General features: G+C 45.0%; 1 protein-coding gene across 3 annotated transcripts in view; it reads left to right on the top strand.

Annotated features, from left to right (window-relative positions):
• The window catches only part of EXOC6B (exocyst complex component 6B), a 721,589-nt gene extending 700,563 nt beyond the window's left edge, over positions 1-21,026 (top strand). For all 3 annotated transcript variants that reach the window (XM_055539668.1, XM_055539669.1, XM_055539672.1), the window contains 2 exons: positions 13,396-13,508; positions 17,643-21,026. In XM_055539668.1, coding sequence (XP_055395643.1) covers positions 13,396-13,508; positions 17,643-17,769 — 240 coding nt within the window. In that variant the 3' untranslated portion in view covers positions 17,770-21,026. The remainder of the gene's footprint in view (positions 1-13,395; positions 13,509-17,642) is intronic.
• Positions 21,027-22,243: the final 1,217 nt, after the last annotated feature.

The raw sequence follows: 22,243 nt of genomic DNA on the forward strand, positions 1-22,243 counted from the left end.
ACTTTCTTTGCACCCTGTTAGAGTACATCTCCTAGTGCTCACATCACTCTGCATCTGTTATTTACTAGACTGAGTTTCTCAGAAGTAGGAGTGTCTGCTTCATCCTTTCATGTGCCTAGAAGAGTAGCTGATACTTTGTTGGTACTCGGTTTGTGTTTGTTAAAGTAACTGCTGCTTTCCCTTCCCTGTGTTTGCCCAGATTTCTGTGTCAGGAAGTATGGGAGGCAGACAGGTGGTCTGTGAATGAAAGTGGCCCAGCACCAAGGACAAGGAGTTGGGGGAACCTTGGGCAATAAACACAATGAGTCCGTAGTCAAGTCTGTGCTTTTTGGTGGACTTTCTACAGTTGTTCTCTTCATCTGCCCTCAGCTATTGATAGGAGCTCTTGTGTTTCCCTATCCAAATGAGAAAAACAGATTTGGTGACTTACCTGGGGTCACACTGTCAGTTGGGGGACCTCCAGCCTGAGGGTCTTTTATTGTGTTAAACTGCCTTTTAAAAGGCACCTGGGCATTGGATGTTTATGAAAAATACTTTGTAGTGATATGATTGGTTTCATCCTGTTAGAGGCTAGAAGTCGACCAAAAAAAAAAAAAAAAACCTGGCTTAGTGTTCTATGTTTGAAAAATGAAACTGAAAGTGTTAGTTGCTCAGTTGTGTCTGACTCTTTGCGACCCTATAGACTGGAGCCTGCCAGACTCCTCTGTCTATGGGATTCTCCAGGCAAGAATACTGGAGTGGGTTGCCATTCCCTTCTCCAGGGGATCTTCCTGACCCAGGGATCAAACCTGGGTTTCCCACATTACAGGCAGATTCTTTACCATCTGACTGCACTTTATATGGTAGCCACATTCTGAAGAGGTAGCATATTTAGAATTTTGTCATTTAGACTGTATGTTAAGCGTTCCAGAGGAGCATGTATTTGAAATCATTTTGTCATCTAACCTGTTTAACATGAAGGTTTCTTCTGGAGTATATATAAAGTGCAAGTTCAGATCTTCATGTATCAAGTTTCCTTCAAGGACGTACTTTGGGAGCACAGCTCTCTACATGACTCAGTGTGCCTTTTCAATAGAAAATGTAAACAGAATTGCTTCTGGGCAAAAGAGGCGTGGCTGTGGTCAGTATGGCTTTGCGTCTGTCTGTGTGTACCTTCAGTGTGTACCTGTGGTCCTTTGCTGCCCGTGTATCTTTAAGAGGAAACTCTCCCTAACATGAGGTAGGCCCTATGCTGCCTGCTAGAAGCCAGCCCAATTAACTCGTTGAAGCCAGACATCTGCTGAGTTCCCATCACTAGTCACAGGATCTTCCCCTTCGTTCCCACTCATCTGTCATAGCTCTTATCACTCCCGTTTGATGTTTCCTTCTTCCCCAGACAACCTTGTTTCTAGTGCTGGTCAGAGGGACCCTAGGTTTGGTCTCTTTGTAAAGTTTGTTCTGAAAAACAAATTATAAGTCCGTCCCACCATCCCCAATATTGTTCCTATAAAATGTCAGTTTTACCTAGCTTAATTCTATTTAATGTGCTTTTACTGATTACCTGCTGGTAACCTAGCCCTATGCCGGTCCATGTTCTGGAGTAGTCAGAAGGAGGAAACATGATCTCCATCCTTGTGAAGCTCCCCATCAACATGGGAGATGAGATTCATATCTCAAGAATTAGCAGTGAAGGTGAGAATATATAGAACAATTCTCCTCACCAAAAGTAAGCATGATGTGAACTGGTTTAGTAAAAAATACTAGTCTAGCAAACTTTGGGAGATAGGACAGGGAAGCCTGGCACGCTGCAGTCCATGGGGTCGCAAAGAGTTGGACTCGACTTGGTCCTAAACAACAGCAGTGGGAACATGCAGGGCATTCTTCACTGATCTTTTCATTTTTACTTTCTGAGTTGGCGGGGGGGCGGGGTGGTAATCCTTTCTGCCTGTGAGAACACAGGAGCACCCTCAGGACCATTTGCTCGAATATTAACCTGTAATTCTCCTTTACCCATGAACAACTCATCCATTTGAATCACTTCTGCATGTTCTGTGGGCGAAGTATGTATGTTGATATGCGTGAACAAGTATGTATGTTGATACGCTTATCTTAATACCTCATTTCTACGGTCTTTCCTAGGAGTTTGCATTTGTTCCACTATTATGATGCTATCCACACTCTGCCAGTTAGCTCACTGTCTGGCTTTGAACTAGCTTGCACCTTGACTCATTTGAATTTTGCTAGTCTTTCCTAGCTACCATTGCAAAACAATGAAAGTCTGTTCAGGACTTTGACCTAGCCTTAGGCAAGTGCTTTACCCAGAATCAATGACGATTTTTAAAAATAGACAGCTATGGCGTCTTAGGGAGTAGAAGTCATCGAGCCATGTCTACTACTTGTCTTCTTTGTGACTTTCAGCAATTTACTCATCCTTTCTGGGTCTTTGTCCTCCCCCTCCTGCCCACCCCCTGTCACCCCATGAAATCAGAACTGTAATTTGAGTCCTAGAAAGCCATGAGCATGTTCTGAAACAATGAAAATGTATTAGAATCAGGTTTAGAATTGCCAAAGCCCTAGTTAGAAGTCATATAGCTTAAATTCATCGAAGAGGGGAAAAAAAGAAGATATTCCTAGAATTAATAGCTTGTTTAGTATAACCTGATATCTTTCCTTGTCATATCCTTTACCACTTGTACACAGTTTTGTATAATAGCCAATAATCACATAATTTATAATTTTTATTAACCTTTTTTCTTTGTAGCTTATAAGATGTCACATCAATTACTACACTAGTTTCTCTGATAAATACCATAAACAAATAACTCTGTGTTAGAGGTCAAAGCATCATTAATGATTGGTTGAGTTTGCTTTTGTTTGAAGAAGCCGTAACATTTATCAGTATGTTCTACTCTGAAAATATCCAATACTCCTGTTCCACCAGTTAAATGATAAAAATGCCCCCCCAAATAATGTCTGATCCATCCCTTGAAAATGGCTTATATAGTTTATAAAAACTGCACTTATATGAATAAATCAAGAATATGATTAATAAGGAATTAGCATCTTTGGTGTGAGTCCTAGGAGTACTGTTAAGTGAAAAAAGCGAAAGTGCAGAGGAGTATCTATAGCATGCTACCCTTCCGGTGAGAAGGAAGAGGATATAAGAACACACACGTATAACTTCTCATTTGTACAAAAAAAGAAGAAGAAGGATAAACCAGAAGCCATATTGGTTACCTGTGAAGAGTCAATAGAAAAGATGTAGTAAGAAAAGCAGAGAATAGAGCAGCTTAGTTGGGATGAGGAAAGAATGATACTTCTGAGTGTACTTTTTCTATAGCTCTGATTCATTCACCAAAATAAATGATTTAAACCAACTAGAATGTGAGGGGGTCAAAAATGGAACACAAGCAGTGAAAAATAAATCTTAACTAAATTGTGAGAGAATAGCATAATCATACTGAAAGGAGTGAGGAAGAAAAGTAACCTAAGTAATTTTGAGATGGCTGGATGGCATCACTGACTCAATGGATATGAGTCTGAGCAAATTCAGGGAGATAGTGATGGACAGAGAAGCCCGGCGTGATGCACTTCATGGGGTCACAGAGTCAGACACAACTTAAAGAACTGTATAAAGTACTGAACTACAGGTAGTAAACCCATTTTTCTCACATGGGTATGGATTAGCAGTTCTGAAACTACTTTAGACTGAACCAGGATGAAACCAGTAAGTAAAATATAATGAGAGCCAGGTTTCTCATTGTCAGAGAAAGAAGTGATAAATAAGGAAAGAGGGAGAGGTAGACTGAATCCTGTGGTGTTGGCCTGGAATATGAACTAACATAAAATATGAACTCGTGATTTTAAAATATATTCACAAAGAGATATAGAAATAAATATGATGTGTTAATAAATATACATGTGTTTCCTAGCTCTGTCCATTAATAGAGCTTAGAAACAATAACACCACAATAGGAATGAGCATGCTAAGGGTCCAGATCTTGGTTTCTAAATCTATTCTACAATACAAGGAACTGGAGCTCCTTGGAGAAGTGACTGGTTCCAAAGCAGGGGCAGGGAATGTGCAAGATGAGCTTGGCACATCTTATAGAGCCAGCAAGTAAGGAATTGTTCAAGAAAGGATCAGTTCAGTTCAGTTCAGTCGCTCAGTCGTGTCCGACTCTTTGCGACCCCATGAATCACAGCACGCCAGGCCCCCTGTCCATCACCAACTCCCAGAATTCACTCAGACTCACGTCCATCGAGTCAGTGATGCCACCCAGCCATCTCATCCTCTGTCGTCCCCTTCTCCTCCTGCCCCCAATCCTTCCCAGCATCAGGGTCTTTTCCGATGAGCCAACTCTTCACATCAGGTGGCCAAATTACTGGAGTTTCAGCTTCAGCATCATTCCTTCCAAAGAAATCCCAGGGCTGATCTCCTTCAGAATGGACTGGTTGGATCTCCTTGCAGTCCAAGGGACTCTCAAGAGTCTTCTCCAACACCACAGTTCGAAAGCATCAATTCTTCAGCACTCAGCTTTCTTCACAGTCCAACTCTCACATCCATACATGACCACTGGAAAAACCATAGCCTTGACTAGACGGACCTTTCTTGGCAAAGTACTGTCTCTGCTTTTCAATATGCTATCTAAGTTGGTCATAACTTTCCTTCCAAGGAGTAAGCATCTTTTAATTTCATGGCTGCAGTCACCATCTGCAGTGATTTTGGAGCCCCCAAAAATAAAGTCTGACACTGTTTCCACCGTTTCCCCATCTATTTCCCATGAAGTGATGGGACCATTATGCCATGATCTTTGTTTTCTGAATGTTGAGCTTTAAGCCAACTTTTTCACTCTCCTCTTTCACTTTCATCAAGAGGCTTTTGAGTTCCTCTTCACTTTCTGCCATAAGGGTGGTGTCATCTGCATATCTGAGGTTATTGATATTTCTCCCGGCAATCTTGATTCCAGCTTGTGCTTCTTCCAGTCCAGTGTTTCTCATGATGTACTCTGCATATACCTTAAATAAGCAGGGTGACAATATACAGCCTTGACGTACTCCTTTTCCTATTTGGAACCAGTCTGTTGTTCCATGTCCAGATAGATAGATGGAAAATACATGGGAGAGCCAGTCTGCAGGCATCCCTGACGACCATAGCTGGAACAGTTCAAACAACAGCATGAATGATGATTATATTAGATTATAATCCACAAAATAAATACCTCTGAGGTCATACTGATATAAATAAATGGACAAATAAATGGAGGAGAAGGGACAACACTTTTCCTCACAGGAGGATTTCATTTAATAACTGTATATATATATGTTAGCATTATTAATTTAACATTATTAATAATGAATGTTGTTATAGACAAGATCTACCAATGGATGTTAACATTAGTGGACAAAAGTTTGAGGAGAAACAGGATATTTTCTTAGTATCAAAGTATATCTCCGACAAAAAAATATTAATTACAAAGGTAAAAATAATAATTTTGCAATAGAGAAACTTAACCACTTAAACTAAGTGACCAAGTGATCATTATTGGTTAATATCACCAATAGTGAAGTATGTGGATATCTTGTACACCTGATATGATACACTAAGAAGGGGACAGTATCACTTCTGTAGTGTTTTTGCAAAACAAAAAGCACACAACCTCAATCCAGAATTTCTTAACCATGGCACCGCTGCCATTTGGGCTTGGTAATTCTTTGCTGTAGGGGCTGTCCTGAGCACTGTAGGATGCTTACCAGCATTCCTGGCTCCCTCGATACCGGAAACATCACCTCCATGACCACCACCAGCCTTGTTACAACCAAAAATGTCTCCAGACGTATTTCCAGGTGTCCCATGTGAGGCAAAATCCCCCTCACTAGAAAACTACTGCCTCAGTCTAACCAGAAGCAAATATTGAGTGAGTGAAGTCGCTCAGTCGTGTCTGACTCTTTGCGACCCCATGGACTGTAGCAGGCTTCTCCGTCCATGGGATTTTCCCAGCAAGCATACTGGAATGGATTGCCATTTCCTTCTCCAGGAGATCTTCCTGACCCAGGGATTGAACCCGGATCTCCCACATTGCAGACACTTTACCCTCTGAGCCACCAGAGAAGTCTAAGCAAATATTGGGCAGACTCAAATTAAGGGACCTTCTGCAAAATAAATAACTAAGAGTAATTTATAAGTGTCAAGGTCTTCAAAGATAAAAATGAGAAAATATACTGGAAGAGTCGTAGGAGACATGATGATTAAATGCAGTGGGATACTGAATGGGATCAGAAAAAAGACGTTAGTGGAAAATCTGGTGAAAGTAGAATGAAATAGTTTAATAGCATTGTACCAATGTTGATTTCTTGGTTCTGATCATTGTAATATAATATGTGGACATTAGAGAAGCTGGGTAAATCTGGACGTTAGAGGAATTGTTTAAACTATTTTTACAACTTGTATGTAAGTCTAAAATTATTTCAAAACAAAATTTTTTAATTTTGTTTAACAAAATCTGTGACTGATGGTAATAATAAAATGCAGGCAAATTTCCGTATCTGACTCAATGACAGAGATATAATCATAACACATTTGTTTTTGCTGATGTGATTCTAATCACCTCAAACATTGTCTGATAATCAAGATAAATTTAAACCCAATGTGTGTGTGTGTGTGCATTCTGAACCACAGTTTATATATGCTGTTTAAATTTTGTTACAAGTGAAAAACCTTGTAAACTGTTCATGTGATAGTTCAAAAAGAAGAGGAATACATCACTTAATAGCATTAAAATCATTTGGCTTGGATTGCAGTTATTTGTGTTTTTCTTTTATTCTCCTATGTGGGGGGAAACCACATATCTTAATATCACTTGAAAAGCCCATCCCTGTCCTTCCACATATTAGATGCTTCTAAAAACATTTGCTGAATGTTTTTAGAAGAAAATGGCTAATGTCTTCATTAAGACAATCTGAGACAAGAAAATATGCTTTATTATTTATGATTCAAATCCTATGAGTAAATATTAGAAGAAGCCACTCACTTGAAGTTTTAAACTTAAGAAGGTTATAATTTTTATGCAACTCTTAAGAAATATAAATAGAATGAACATGGTGCAGGCCCACAACATGGTTCTGTAAATTCAATGAGAAAGCATCACATGGAAAAATCAAGAATTTTAACAATGTTCTGACACAGAAGTAAGAATTCATCAAAAGTCGATTACGTGGAAACCCACTCTCTAATGAGGGTTCCCGGGGATGAGAGAAGTGAACTATTCTTGTGGTTGTGTTAGCCTGTCGCCCCAGCCCATGTAGCCTCCCAGGTCTTACCAACCAAACCAGACCTTTGGCTGTGGACCCTGCTGACCATCCCAGCACAGAGGGCCCAGGTGTGCTCTGATCCTCTCTCATAATGAGACTAATTCTTGCTGAAAACATCTGTTACAGGTACTTCCCTGTGCCCATACACCACTTAACACTGGTGCAGGCACGCAGTCATCACTCAACTCCTGGCTAAAGCCACAAACTAATACCAAAACAGAGGGTAAATGGAGGGCTTCCCTCATAGCTCAGTTGGTAAAGAATCTGCCTGCAATGCAGGAGACCCCGGTTCAATTCCTGAGTCGGGAAGATCTACGGGAGAAGGGATAGGCTACCCACTCCAGTATTCTTGGGCTTCCCTGGTGGCTCAGCTGGTAAAGAAGCTGCCTGCAATGCAGGAGATCTGGGTTCGATCCCTAGGTTGGGAAGATCCCCTGGAGAAAGGAACGGCTAGAGAATTCCATGTATAGTTCATGGGGTCGCAAAGAATCGGACATGAATGAGCAGCTTCCACTTTCACAGGTTGGATGGAATAGCGGAGTTACGGAAGGCCATCTGAAGTGGCACTTGAGTTGTTGCTTCAGTCGCTCAGTCACGTCTGAGTCTTTACAACCCCATAAACTGCAGCATGCCAGGCTTCCCTATCCTTCACTATCTCCCAGAGTTTGCCCAAATTCATGTCTGTTGAGTCATGATGCTACCCAACCATCTTATTTTCAGTCTCCCCACTCTCCTCCTGCCCTCAATCTTTCCCAGCATCAGGGTCTTTCCAGTAGGTCGGCTCTTTGCATCAGGTGGCCAAAGTATTGGAGCTTCTGCATCAGTCCTTCCAATGATTATTCAGGGTTGATTTCCTTTATGATAGACTGGTTTGATCTCCTTGCAGTCCAAGAGACTCTCAAGAGTCCTTTCCAGCACCACAATATGAAAGCATGATTCTTTGATGCTCAGTCTTCTTTATGGTCCAACTCTTACATCCATACATGACTACTGGAAAAACCATAGCTTGAACTAGATGGACCTTTGTTGGCAAAGTGATGTCTCTGCTTTTTAATACGCTGTCTAGCGTTGTCATAGCTTTTCTTCCAAGGAGCAAGCGTCTTTTAATTTCATGGCTGCAGTCACCATCCACAGTGATTTTGGAGTCCAAGAGAATAAAGTCTGTCACTGTTTCCACTTTTTCCCCATCTATTTGCCATAAAGGGATGGGACCTGATGGCATGATCTTCTTTTTTTGAATGTTGAGTTTTAAGCCAACTTTTTCACTCTCCTCCTTCACTCTCATTAAGAAGCTCTTTAATTCCGCCTTTCTTTCTGTCATTAGAGTGGTATCATCTGCATGTCTGAGGTTGTTATTTCTCCCAGCAGTCTTGATTCCAGCTTGTTTCCAGCTTGTGATTCATCCACCCCCACATTTTGCATGATGTACTTTGCATATCTAAACTGAGTACAGGGTGAGATAGTACCGAGATGCTCATTAAACACAGAGTCATTGTTGAACGAAAGCTATCCCTTTATAGTCTTTGGGACAACAAAGCAAGTATCTCATTGTTGTGCTGATGTTTGAGTTATCTTCTATTTATGACAAGTTAGAATGGTTTCCCATTTATGATAGTGGTGTAAAGTGTTCTTTTAAATTTTTTAATACCAAAATATGAATCAATGCAAAACTGTTAAATTAATAATTACATTTGTAGCATGAGGATATGGTAAAAATTACGAATTGATACTCAATAAAGTTTGAAGACTAGTTCAGTCTCCTGCCTTTGACATTCTTTTTTCTTCTTCTCCATCCCCCTCCTGCTTATAAATGTGAAGAAATAAAATATCTTAAAGTGCATACATAGTATTCTACTTTCTGTGAAAGAAAGAAGAGGAAATAAGGAAGCAAACGTGTATCTGTTTATCTTTACAAATAGAAACATATTGGAAGGAAAGTTATGACCAACCTAGATGGCATATTCAAAAGCAGAGACATTACTTTGCCAACAAAGGTCTGTCTAGTCAAGGCTATGGTTTTTCCTGTATGGATGTGAGAGTTGGACTGTGAAGAAGGCTGAGCGCCGAAGAATTGATGCTTTTGAACTGTGGTGTTGGAGAAGACTCTTTAGAGTCCCTTGGATTGCAAGAAGATCCAACCAGTCCATTCTGAAGGAGATCAGCCCTGGGATTTCTTTGGCGGGAATGATGCTGAAGCTGAAACTCCAGTACTTTGACCACCTCATGCGAAGAGTTGACTCATTGGAAAAGACTCTGATGCTGGGAGGGATTGGGTGCAGGAGGAGAAGGGGACGACAGAGGATGAGATGGCTGGATGGCATCACTGACTCGATGGACGTAAGTCTGAGTGAACTCCGGGAGTTGGTGATGGCCAGGGAGGCCTGGCGTGCTGCGATTCATGGGGTCGCAAAGAGTCAGACACGACTGAGCGACTGAACTGAACTGAACTGAACTAATGAATATAAACTATTAAACAGTGGAAACCCATGAATTTTTATGGGTTGAATTAATAGTGGAGCAGAAGCGAGCACTTGCTTATGGTCAAATGCTGAGTGACAGCTGATAAACTTGGAGGGAAGGATGGAATCAGTTTGAAACTATCATAGTGAAGACTAAATTGGAGAAACATCTTCAATAGATGCTAAATCTAATAGAAAATTTTAATCAGGAACAGTATGTTCATGTGATCTCCTAAACTGCTTGCTTGTTACAAAAGAAAAAATAATACTTAGACAGTGGAGAAATCAGACGACATCTTACCTTGACTGGGTGATCAAAATTAATGTCACCGTTGAGAGACACGTGAACATTTGCACCTCCAGATGTGATGCCCTGAGGAGGACACAGCATCACATGTAGGATTCTGGCCAGATATGCATATCTTATATCTTATTATGAGAAAGAGTTAGGAAAGTCAAAACGTAGGATGAAAAAGGAGGCAGGGAACTTTTGAAGAGTTAATATTATTAAAAAATGTCAATATCATATAAGAAAGACTGTGGAAATAGTCCAGATTAAAGGAGACTCAATAGCTAGCTAAATGTAATACCTGATCCTGAACAAAGAAGCTATACAGGACATTATTGGGTCAATTTATAAAATTAGAGTATGAACTGTATCAAAATTAAATTTATTGAAGTTAAAAACCATACTGTGATTATGTTTGAGAAGAATGATGAAATATTTGGGGATAAAGGGCCATGATCTGTGTAATTACTCTCAAGAGACTCCAATAAGAAATACTGTATATGTGCAAAAAAAGAAAGAACACAAATGATGGAGCATGCTGGGTAAAATGTTGATGATGCATGGATCTGGGAGGAGGGTATATAGTGCTCCTTATACTACGCCTCTTCTTAGAACTTTCTGACAGATTTAAATTATTTCCAAAATGGAAACTTTTAGAGATAAAAAATTAAGATGTGCTCGTGATGACACACGTTCAGTGATGACAGAATGTTCAGCGTCCTCAGGAGAGACTTTATTGAGATCTTACAAGGCAGTTGCACACAGAGAACTAGGCTGAGAGGCCTAATTCACCTTGGAATATCATAGTCTGGAGATCCAAGTGCCGTGATAAAGAGACCTACTGGTTTTCTTACTCTCTTATTCTAAGTCTGATCTAAAGAATCCAGTAGAGCTGCACCCCAGAGCAGGTTAACTTAGCTAAGTCTTACCCAGACTCTAGTCTATGTCCATCTGTCTCAGAGGAGACCATCAGATCTAGGTGCAGGCCACAAAAAGGCCTGTGGGAAGCAGCATAGACCCCGAGTGTGAGCCGCAGGCTCGTACTGGTTGAGCTTAGTAGAGCTGTGTGGTTTCCAGGCCCAGCGTGGGATAAACTAGCTAGCTTGTCATCCCAGAGGTCGTAGGCTAAGTACTGGCATTGAGAGAGTTTGGCAAGAATTTAAAAATAGGAAATCTTGGAACTAAGTTATGAACTGCCCTCCATGCCCTATTGGTGATTTACCCAGGTTTCATCATCCAGAAAGACATGGTGTTCTTTGCAGTAAATCAGAAAATGCTGATACCATCAGTTCCATCACTGAAATTAGGATTCTATTAGTAGAGAACAAAAATGAAATTAGTTTTATGAAATGTATATATATATATATGTCCACATCTGAGAAATAATATCTAAATAGCTTTAAGAAATCAGGTTTTCAAATTTTTCCAATTAAACTTATTTGTTATTCTTTCATGCTTCTTTTGTTAGGTCCCTAGCATGCAAACAGCAAAAAGCTCCCAACATTTTTTGTTTAGTTTTCTAAGAGAAAAAAAAAACTAATTAATAAAATGCTCTCTTTTCCCATAGTTTTTTTCCTTGGGGTTTGAGGGAAAAGCATAATCTTACTTGTAGAAGACCTTTAGAACAAGGGACACTCCAAATGTCTATCATGTTCCTTAGGAGGAATGGTCTCGAGCAGTCTTTAGGCTGGAAATACCAAGATTAGGATAGGAAGTCAGGGAAATTTTTCTTCTAAAGGAGAGCTCTGTGAGGCCTTGAGGCAGTGAAAGGAAGTGGTAGAAGCCCTTTTACTTGCCAACTAAAACTAGCATGACCTAAAAGAGGCCTGAGAGGGCCGTTTGGGGCCTTGCTGACCCAGGCCAACCAACATGTCTGTCTCTCTCCCCGTCTCCTCTCGTATTTAGTATCCCTTTCTTGGCTGAGGGTATAGGGGCTTTTCTCTGTTTTAGTTTTGGGACTTTAGCCAATATGCATCCTGAGGAAGTTCTTAACATCTATTCTAAGAGAATGGATAGAAGAGGAGATTTGGCCCACACTGCCTGTTTGCCCAGCTGCACAGTGGGGAAGACAGAGGAGGAAGGTATGCCTAAGAGCCCAGACTCCAGCATTGAATTTGATTCTTGGCCTCTCCGCCTTAGTTCTGCACAGAGAGATTGTGGTCTGCTTACCTTCATCAACTGTTATCTCTTGGAAAGGGAGAAGTGGGGAAATGCCCTGAGTCCAGAAGCACTTGTGTGCATCTCATGGCTAGAAAGACTGCTTGAAGGCCCTTCTTCTGTGTGATGATGTGAGTCTGGGGCAGTGACCCCCGGAGGTTTATACAGGGGGCTACCAGCTTCCCTTCCGTCACCCCTACCCCACCTTTGAAAGGCACTGATTTTTTTCTTTTTTAGTTTTATTTAGTTATGAGTTTTCAATATTTGTTAGACTGATACCTGAGGCTAAAGCTGGCTGAGAAGGAAAGCCTTTGACAAAATGTAATTAGTTAGCAGATTTCTATCTGTTCAACCAGTGTCCACATAGGTGTTGTATATTGCCTCATGTAAATAGTATATGGTCCATTTATGTCTTGGTTCAGTGTGTTTCTGTGCTGTCTGTGTGTCCTGTTTGTTTTTGGCATGTGTCTGTATCAACTGAGTAACTTAGCAAAGTCAACACAGCAAGTCATGAAATTCATACTTGAACCCAGACCTTTTAACCTGAAAGCTCATATAGTTGCATATGGGGCACTGGACACACCCACCTTTATTTGTTCATGGTTGAATTCTGAGCTCCTAGAATGGTACTTGGCACATGGAAGACATTTCGTAAGTATTTATTAAGTGAATGAGTGGTTTTTATGATAGTCTGGTGTTCTGATTCAGTCCAGTGCCAGTTTCTTTCCAGGCCTGCCTCTGAGAGCTCTCTCCCGGCATCAGCAGTGCAGTGCTTCCGGCAGAGATGACTCTGCCTTACGGTGATCACCCGTTCGTTTTCTTAGTTTTGTTACTGTAGCCATTCTTTCTCTTGTGTGTGTGCTAGTGGCTGAGTCGTGTCCAGCTCTTTGCGACCCCATGGGCTGCAGCCCGCCAGGCTCCTCTGTCCACGGAGTCTCCAGGCAAGGACACTGGAGTGGGTCACCATCCCCTTCTTTGGGTGCTCTTCCCAACCCAGGGATCAAACCCGGGTCTTCTGCATTGCAGGTGGATTCTTTACCATCTGAGCTCTCAGGGAAGAGTCATACTCTTTCTCGTATTACAATTTTAATTTTATTTTTCAAATCTAGTGGGTAGTGAAGGGTGCTAGGAGTTTTTGAGATCCTGATTTGTCTTATCTGTCTGATTAATCACCGGAGTGGGGGTTTGGATATTTTACAGCTTTTGGATCTCTTCATCCAGTGGGATTGGTCAACCTACCTTGCTGACTACGGTCAGCCCACCTGCAAGTACCTCCGGGTAAACCCTGTGACAGCCCTGGCCCTGCTTGAGAAGTGAGTACCCATCCCGTGGTGATGCGGAGGGGACGCTGATACAGAGGAGAATTTTGTCTGTGCCACTACCTTGAAAAGATGGCAAAGAGGCCCCACTCTAAAGCCGCCACAGGTGTTCTCAGCAGTTTCCATTGCTGGATTTGGCGGTTCAGTCTTCCTTTTGGAGCCTCTTCATCCCTGAGCCCCAGCAAGCTAGGGAAAGTGTGTGTCAGGGGAACTGTGGCATTACCTACAGATGCTTACCTACAGATGACAGGAAGAGAAAGGAAGATGCCTTAGCCTGGGGCTCAGGTCAGCCTGGTGAACAGAGTGAGCCAGACCCAGCCATCTGGGGTGTGATGATGGATGGAGAGCATCACCACAGAACAGATGGCTTCTCTGGTTCCTGGCAAAGAAGCTCCTGAAATTATTTCAGCTGCCCTACCAACCCGTGTCTCCATCAGATTGAGCTTTCTTATGCTGAGTAGCCCAAGAAAGCTGCATTGGAAGTGTCTAACTCTTGCCTTAAGCAGTCACTAGCCAGCAAAGTGGCTGCCATGGGACTTTTGCGTCTCTGAAGCAGAGGTGCTGCCGCTGAGGTTGAGTTAGCCAGCTCCAGAACATCTCACTAACCAACATGTCACCCAGATGCTGGAATCTGCACTGCGTTGTAACCTGGGCCTGGCTTTAGCTTACCTAGTTGAGAGCTGGCAGACCAGAGACAAAAGACCCATGTAAAAAGGAAGCTTTCTCTTGTCATCAGACTAGATTAAAACCCTTGGCTTCTTAGAAGAGCGCCCTGCATATGGACAAGTGTAGCAAGTCTACATATATAGCCAGTCAGGCAGGTCTCAACTCCTAAGAAGGCAAGAATCCAAGTCCAGGAGGCCAGAGTGAAGCCTTAAGCAGAAGGAGAGGCTGAGGGGTGCCTTCCTACTGAAGGCTATAATGGGGGAGAGAAGGGGAGGAGGTAGAGAGCAGGCGCGAGCAGAAGGCAGAGGTGTGTGTCTGGAGCCAAGCCACTAAGAGCCCAGAATTGACTTTTTCCAGATCAAGACAGACTCATGTTTCCATTTTAACTCTGTTTCCCATGATTCTCTCTCCCAATGACCTTCTTCCCTAGGATATCTAGAGAGTAAGTATATTATTCACTTGGGCCTTTTCCACTACTTTGAGGCAAGTCCTTCTGGTTTCCTCATTGACACTAATGACTACATTAAAACCCTACCCTGTGAGTTGTCCCCACCCTGACATACTAATCTGCTAAACCAGCTCGGTGCCAGCTGGCTGGCTGCCTCCTCTCTCCTTGGTCCTTCAAGTGACCCTTGGCTTACCAGTTCCCTTGGGGCTGGGAGTGGTGACAGGGATTTTCCCCCATCAGTGCCAGGTAAAAGGTTGCTCCCGCCCACCTTCCTGGCACACTCTCGCTAGTCCAGGGCCTGAAATCCAGCCCTGACACAAGGGAGCTTCCTCAGCAGTCTTCCCGCCCTCCCAGTGGTGAGGCCCTGGCTTCAGGATCTCCCACAGAAGACTCTTTCTTAGAGGCGAGGCCTCACCCACATTCTCAGCACCCTACTGGCTTTTGCGCTGCTGCTCGGGTGTCCTGTTCAGATGGGCTCTGGGATTCCCTTCGGCCAGTTGCCTCTCTCAACAGTTCTTACGCCTCTGTTCCTGAGAATCTCACATCCAGGAAGTACTGGCTTATCTACTTCCTGTGGATCAACAACAGGCTAAAATAATCAGCCTCTCAGTAGCATTCTGGAGGCCTAGCCAGTGATAATGCCATGTACTTACCCCGGGTGATCAGCAGGATTTAAAAGCCCCCTTCCAAACACAGTAGGGCCAGAGGCCACCCAGATCACTAAAATCCACATTTCCCAGCCTCATAGGAATCAGTCTCTCGATTTGACCCTCACCTGCTCTCCCCACAGCCAGCTCTACCACCAGAGCTCAATACTCTGTCCTTTCCAGCCTGACACTTCTTAGTGGGATGAGACATGGAAAGACACAAGGACATGATGAGGACTTGGAAAGAGAAGAGGCCCCTGTGTCTTTGAGAGGTGTCCAGGGCCAGAAAGATCCAGATCCTGGGCTCACAGAATGTGATAGGGGATGGGGGCTCTCCTTTGGTTTTTGAGCATTGCAGGGTACACACCAGCATGCCACCATCAGCCCTCAGGGCACCTGAGTTTCTCCTTCAAGTAATCCCCACTCCAGGCCTTAATGGCTAAGAAATCCTGGCCTCTGGGGCCCAGAGACTACCCTCTTCTCCTGTTCCCTCCTTCCTTCTTTCTGGACCTCCCCAAAGGGAGTTGAAAGCCATCTCTGTCTTTGGGCTGCTTTGAGGAGTTATGAAACGAGTGACCACATAGGATGTTAAATTAAGTGTCCTATAAAGGTCAGAAGTGCTTTTCTTCCTTTATTATTCTTTTTTTTGTTTGTTTAGTGTTGGTTTTATTTCGATTTATAGTATATCCAGCAAAGGAGTTGCTGTCTGGGATAAATAATCCTAAGTCAAGCCAGTTCCACAAACATCATGGTGCAGTTACTGTTTGAGGGACCAAATACAGTAATCATCATAGCCTTGAGGTCCTTTGCGCTTTCTTTTCAACCTAAACCTCTAAACCTCTGTCATCTCTCCTTCTTCCTCCCTTTCAAGCACAGACCTCCACATGTGTGTGGTTGTACCTTATATGCAGTGTCTCAGTATGCTTGATGAGTAATTCCAGGCTCAAGGCCCTAAAGCTTAGATCAGAGAGAGAAGTCTCAATTCGTTTGTGGCTGTCACCATCAGCCAGAGCCATAAAGCTGGGATGCTCATCAGAACCTCCCTACCATGTGGATATAAACGTCCTTATGGACTCTCTGACCTTCTGGCCTCTCTAGTCCATCCCTCTGCACGGGGCCTCCCCACAGGAAAAAGTGGTCCAGGATTAGCCAAAGGCCCCTGGGAAGTCTTCCTGGGAGTAGTTTACTCCCTGGTGCCAGGTTCCTTCTCTCCCCTCTCCTCGCCCATCTGCATGCAGGGCAGGGGGCTGTGAAGTCAGAGAGCCAGCCAAGCTCCTGAGGGATGGTGGTAAGGAGCCACCTAGGCCGCCCCAGGGACAAATGGGTCTGGGCAGAGTCCTTCTTTCTCTACCATGAGAACTGTCTGTGGGCTGGAGATCCTATGTGCAGAGGCTGGGGCCAAAGTTGACAATCACCAACAAATACCAGGGGCTGGGGCGCCTTTCAGGGGAATGAAAGGTTCCTGGGATCTGTCATGATGGCTAAGTCAGGCTTGGGGTTCCTCTGGACCTCGGCGTAGCCTTGCCTTTCTCCATCCATGCTTTCCAGTTAGGTCTCTCTCTCCATCTGCGGAATTGACGGCCAGAACTGCCCATGGTTTGTGCTCTAGGAATACGCCGTCTTGGGAGCTTTAGCAGCAGCCAGTTAAAAAGCTTTCCAAAGGTCAAGATCTGAAGGTGTCGCAGCCATTGAGAACTCAGGGGCTTCTCTTGCCTAAAGCCCTGGTTTTTCAAGTGAGAAAACGGCTCAGCCTTTTGGCACCTGCTTTCCTCAGCACCGTGCCCTCTGAACCACCTCACTGCCTCTGGGCCCCTATTCTGAGGGAAGGGAAAAGAGATCAGTCAAGCCCTTGGTTTTGTTAGGAGAAGGATAGAGTTACCAGCTAGAGTAATGTTTAGAAATGCATAGTGGCTTTCAGTACTCGTGTTCTTTTGAAATTGCTCGTTAAGAGCATTGTCCTGCTTTCCTTTTCAAATACCAGCTGTAAGGTCACAGCAGGATTTCAGTAGGTTCAGGGGGTAATGAGAAGACCTTAGACATTCTCTGAGGTCCTGTTGTCCATCAGGGCTGCAACAGGTGCCAGACACCTATGCTAGGCTCAAACCTGGGCGTAGAAAGGAAGGAAGTAGGTAGGGTGAGCATGGATAGTAAGGGGGCTGGCCATGGCTGGCTCTCAACTGTTTTCCAGAGGTGACTGAAGTTGGGAGGTATGGAGGTGCCAACAGGGCAACTTTCTGAATAGTAGGTGAGTATGGGCCTGACAGTGGAAACGTTCTGGACTCTCTCAACTCCGGGTGGTTGTTAAGACATACTGGCCACCATTGCCGCCTCGAACACTTTGCTGTCTTTCTTCCCCTCTCTGTTTAGGATGAAGGACACCAGCCGCAAGAACAATATGTTTGCACAGTTTCGGAAAAATGAGCGAGACAAGCAGAAATTGATTGACACCGTGGCCAAGCAACTCCGGGGACTCATCAGCAGCCACCACTCGTGAAGACGGGCCTCGGGCCCACAGAGGCTGCTGGCTGCAGCCCCAAAGTCCGGGACCCAGCACTGGCTGGCCCTGCATTTGTGCATTCTTCTTCAAAGAGAACAAATGTATTTTTTTATAATAACCTATGTACAGTATTCGCATAACCTTTCCCTATAGTAGAAGAGGCACAAGAGTAAGCAAGTCCAGGAGATGTTGCTAGGCCGGGCTTCAGGGGAAGCCACTCTACACTGTATCTTCCTAGAGACGGTGGTGTCCTCGGTCCAGTGCGAGGAACCCCTTTCACCCGTGGCTCTAGAGCTTAGGTCTGGGGCTCAGAAACTGCACAGACAAAATGGGCACTTGGCACTGGGAGGTAAGGTGATAGGCAGAAGGATAATAAAGTACATCCTGTTCACTCCTAGGTGCCCCATTCACTGCGTAGGTGAGGCTGGTTGTTTTTGATGCAAGGAAAGGGCCTGGAAGACACTACTCCTTGGTCTATGAAAGACCAACACACAGCTGTGGAGTTCCAGAGGTTTTTCTCCTCAGTCCAGAGACTTTGCCTGAGCAGACAGCAAGCACGCCACTGTGAGCAGATGACAGCTTCGCTGCAGCGCCCCCCGGGATGGCATCTTGTAGCCTCAATCTGCCCCCAGTGCTTGCAGTCCTGCTTTTTCTGGGGCATGGCAGAGCTGAGTACGCAGTGGGACTAACTAGACTATGACTAGCTGTAGGTTGCCCCCACGCCAGGAGGAGTCTTGAAAGCCAGTGTGAATGGGGTCAGAGCCCAGCGCCTTCCCCATTCCTCTCACTTCCCTCTTTCCGGCTCAGGCGCTTGGTTCGGGGCATAGGTCCGCAGTTACTCCACAGACAGAGAATCTCAGGTGTGGCCCCCGCCAGCACTGTCACTGGGACACTCAGCTTGCAGAAGCCTGAAAAGTGACCTCTTGCTTTCCGCTTAGGTAAAACCTGAAGGTTACTTGCAATCGCTCCTTTGTGTTTTAAAACCAACTTTCTGGCCAGCACCTCTATGGGAGATGCCAGCAGCTCTGCGCTGTGGGGAGCGCTTTCGCTGGACCTGCCTCTGGGATGGACCCGCTGTCGCCGTGAGGTAGGGCAGGGCAGCCCTGACTAATGCTCTGTCACCCCGGCCATCCCTCACCAAGCCATACCCTGGATAAGAAGCTCCTGCTCAAGCCTAAGCTTCTGTCCCCCTTTGAGGTCCCCAGAGCTATCTTTTGGCTTTGTCTGAGAAAGATTGCCTGTAATCCTATCCTTCAAGCTCTGGAGTTTGCAGAGGAGCCTGAACTGGCTATGTCCTCTGTCGCAAATGGGCTCCTGTGACTTAATGCAAAGGCTTTGCTATGAGGTCAGTCATTGGAACCTGCCCTTTAAGACACTTCAGGAAGACGCTATTAAGGCTACTGGCGAGAGTATAATTGTGCATCACCAAACAATGACAAATAAGCCACACAGGCCTTTCCAGCTAGGATTAGTGGGAGGAAAGACTCATCAAACAGAATTCACTACCTTGGTCAGCTGTTGAGTTGCTTCTAGGGCGGGCAGTGCTTTTCACCACCACCCCCACCCCCTGCCAAATGTTATGTCACAACTTGAAAACCATGGGGAAGAAAATATGCACACAGACACACAGACTTCCTCAAAACTGGAAAGACCAGGCTGCTTGAGGCTCTGCAGAGCTTTCTGACGCTCATCCTCAGGGCTAGTCATCCTGAGGGCTTGGTCCACGGTCTTAGAATGAGGCTCAGAAATGAGTGCTGCCACTCCGAACTGCTATAGCCAAGGGAAGGCAGGGGTCCAAGGGAATGAGACCTAAAATGCCATCTCCCAAATTCTGGACTTTATTAGAAAGGAGCAAGAAATGATCACTCTAATCCTATTGCTTAAGAAGAGCCCCCAAACACCCTGCTTCACTAGACCCGTTACAGCAGGATCCCTTCTGCTTTTTGCATTCCACTCTAACTTTGAAGTGGAATGGAGAGAAGCTTAAGTATGTCGCTTTATTTTTCAAGCATTATCATTGTCAGTCTGGTCTCAGACCTGTACCCTGGAGAAACAGTGTTACAAAGAGAAAATGAACAGGGTAGAGGAACGAGGGTCACCCTGCCCCTTGCACACAGAAGCCCGTCTGTAGAAAACACGTACTCAAGCCCGAGACTCACAGGGCAGATCCTTTGTTAGAGCCCTTCTTTCCTCTTGGTCTGCCTCCAGCCTTCCCTAACAAAACCAACCTGCACCACTGAGTTGTCTGTGGAGACACACTCTTGGTGACCAGGGAAAGGTGGAAAACAGGGACTGGCAATGTCCAGACTGTCTGAATTGGTGAAGTCAGAGTTTTCAGTTTTGTCTATAGGCCTCAAGCTAGGTCAGCCCTTGAGAGGACTTGGACGAAGCATGGGTTGCCTGTGTCCCCCAGAATCCTGAGATCTGGCCTCAGATGCCCAGAGATGTAGATGCACCCCAGAGGCCTGAGGAAGAGGCGAGAAAAAGGGTGCTTAGAGGCTTTCCATCTTCTAGTTGGCTGAGTTCTTGGGAAAACCAGCTCCATATTCCTGAAGGGACAGTCAGGTTTGGGACCCTAGTGGGTTGCAAGTAGTAGCTGGAATAGTTTGAATGTATCACATGGCAAAATCTCTGAGTAGAATAAATGAAGCTGCCAATGGTGGGGAAGAACAGGACGTGAAAATTGGAAGCAGCAGAGAGTTCCCATTGGTAAAGGGCATATATAGCCTCCAGGGAGCAGTGCCCAGCATTTGCGTTGTCTTCCAGGCCTCCAAGTCAGCCTAGCTTCACTGCGCACTTGACAAGTGCTTGCTCAGCAAGTCCCAGACCCAGGCCCTTTATCCCCAAGGTTGGCATTGGCCGTTACTCTGCCCATGAGGCCTCTGAGCACACTCCCCATGGCCTGCTGCAGAAGCCCCTCACCAGAGCCGCGCTTCTCCCAGGACGCTGCACCTGGCTGCTTCTGGCGCCTCTTTTATCTTTTTCCTTTGCCTGAGTTTGCAACTACTTTTTCACTAATGTGTTAGAAATGGCCTTTTTATTTTGCACAAATAGTTGCACATTTATGAGGGAAATTTAGGAAAGTCCATTTTTAACTCTAAAGGGAACTTTTTTCTTTAAAACTCAACCAGTAAAGCTACTGATACAGATGGGCCTCGTGGCTAGTAGAAAACCTCTCACGTGGAAAGAGCATGTCTACTCCTCCTGTATGTTCTCTTTTAATTGCTATTAAATAAGGGAGCCTACGCACCTGCTCACCGTGTTGTCTCATGGTTTTTGTTCTCCCGCCCCTTTCACACCATGGAGCGTGGTTGGTGATCTGGATACAGACACTGCACCCCTTCAGCCGCACTGGGGACTAGAGCAGGCAGAAGCCTGCTGGGGAGGAGAAAGCTGCCTGCTAGGCAAGGCGAGAAATCGAACTGTGGCCTTGGAAACATTCCAAACCACCGGCCTAGGCTTTCCTGCCTGTACCATTAACACTGGCATTGTCGTCATCAAGAGGAATAACCCTTGAGTTGCCTGATTTATGAGGAGTACCTGGCTAGGCAACTAGGGGCTCATGGTGTTCTGAACACTGGCCCTGCCATGGAATGGCTCCTGGTTAAGACGGAGCCAGGAGGGATTATCTAGAGGAAGGAGCGAAATGAGCCTGTGTTAGAGCTTGGTGGGGAGAGGGACAGGCATCACAGACTGCTGTGGGAACGGCTCTCATCAGGGAAGCAGCACAGAGAAAAGTGAAAGTCGCTCAGCCGCGTCCAACTCTTTGCAACCCCGTGGACTATACAGTCCATGGAATTCTCCAGGCCAGAATACTGGAGTGGGTAGCCTTTCCCTTCCCCAGGGGATCTTCCCAACCCAGGGATCGAACCCAGGTCTCCTGCACTGCAGGCAGATTCTTTACCAGCTGAGCTACAAGGGCCCAGAGAAATGGAGATGTTAATTAGCTGGACCTTGAAGGAATTAAATCCAATGTGGGGCAGACCACGTTAGAGTGAAAAGTTGGCACAAGTCTGGTGTGTGCACAAGTCTGGTAGGCATACCTGAAACCACGGTGAGGAAGGCCTGAAATGTCTGTGCAGCAGCACCAGCCTTCCTGGCCCCAGGCTGGCGTGGAATGGGAATAGGCTGGAGACAATTGCTTCAGTAACAAGTCTGACCACTGCAACTGGGCTTCAATGCCTGAGAGACCTGGGCTTCAGTTCCTGCTGTACCAATACCAGCTGAATGACCTTGAACAGTGAACTCTCTGAATCTCATAATCCTTATCAGTGAAAGCAGAACCATAGTCAGGCCTAATGTACAGGCTTGTTGTGAAGTGTAACTGGGCTACGGATGGTCAAAAGGCCCAGCCATTTCCTAACCACACACACAAGCTCTTCCAGGCCTTTCCCTCCCTCGCCTCCAATTCCACAACAGGCGGTGACACGTCATATAGAATTGTCCAGAGCATCGCTGCCTCCCGGGTTCC

The sequence above is a fragment of the Bubalus kerabau genome, chromosome 11, assembly GCF_029407905.1.
Source record: "Bubalus kerabau isolate K-KA32 ecotype Philippines breed swamp buffalo chromosome 11, PCC_UOA_SB_1v2, whole genome shotgun sequence".
Taxonomy (NCBI): domain Eukaryota; kingdom Metazoa; phylum Chordata; class Mammalia; order Artiodactyla; family Bovidae; genus Bubalus; species Bubalus kerabau.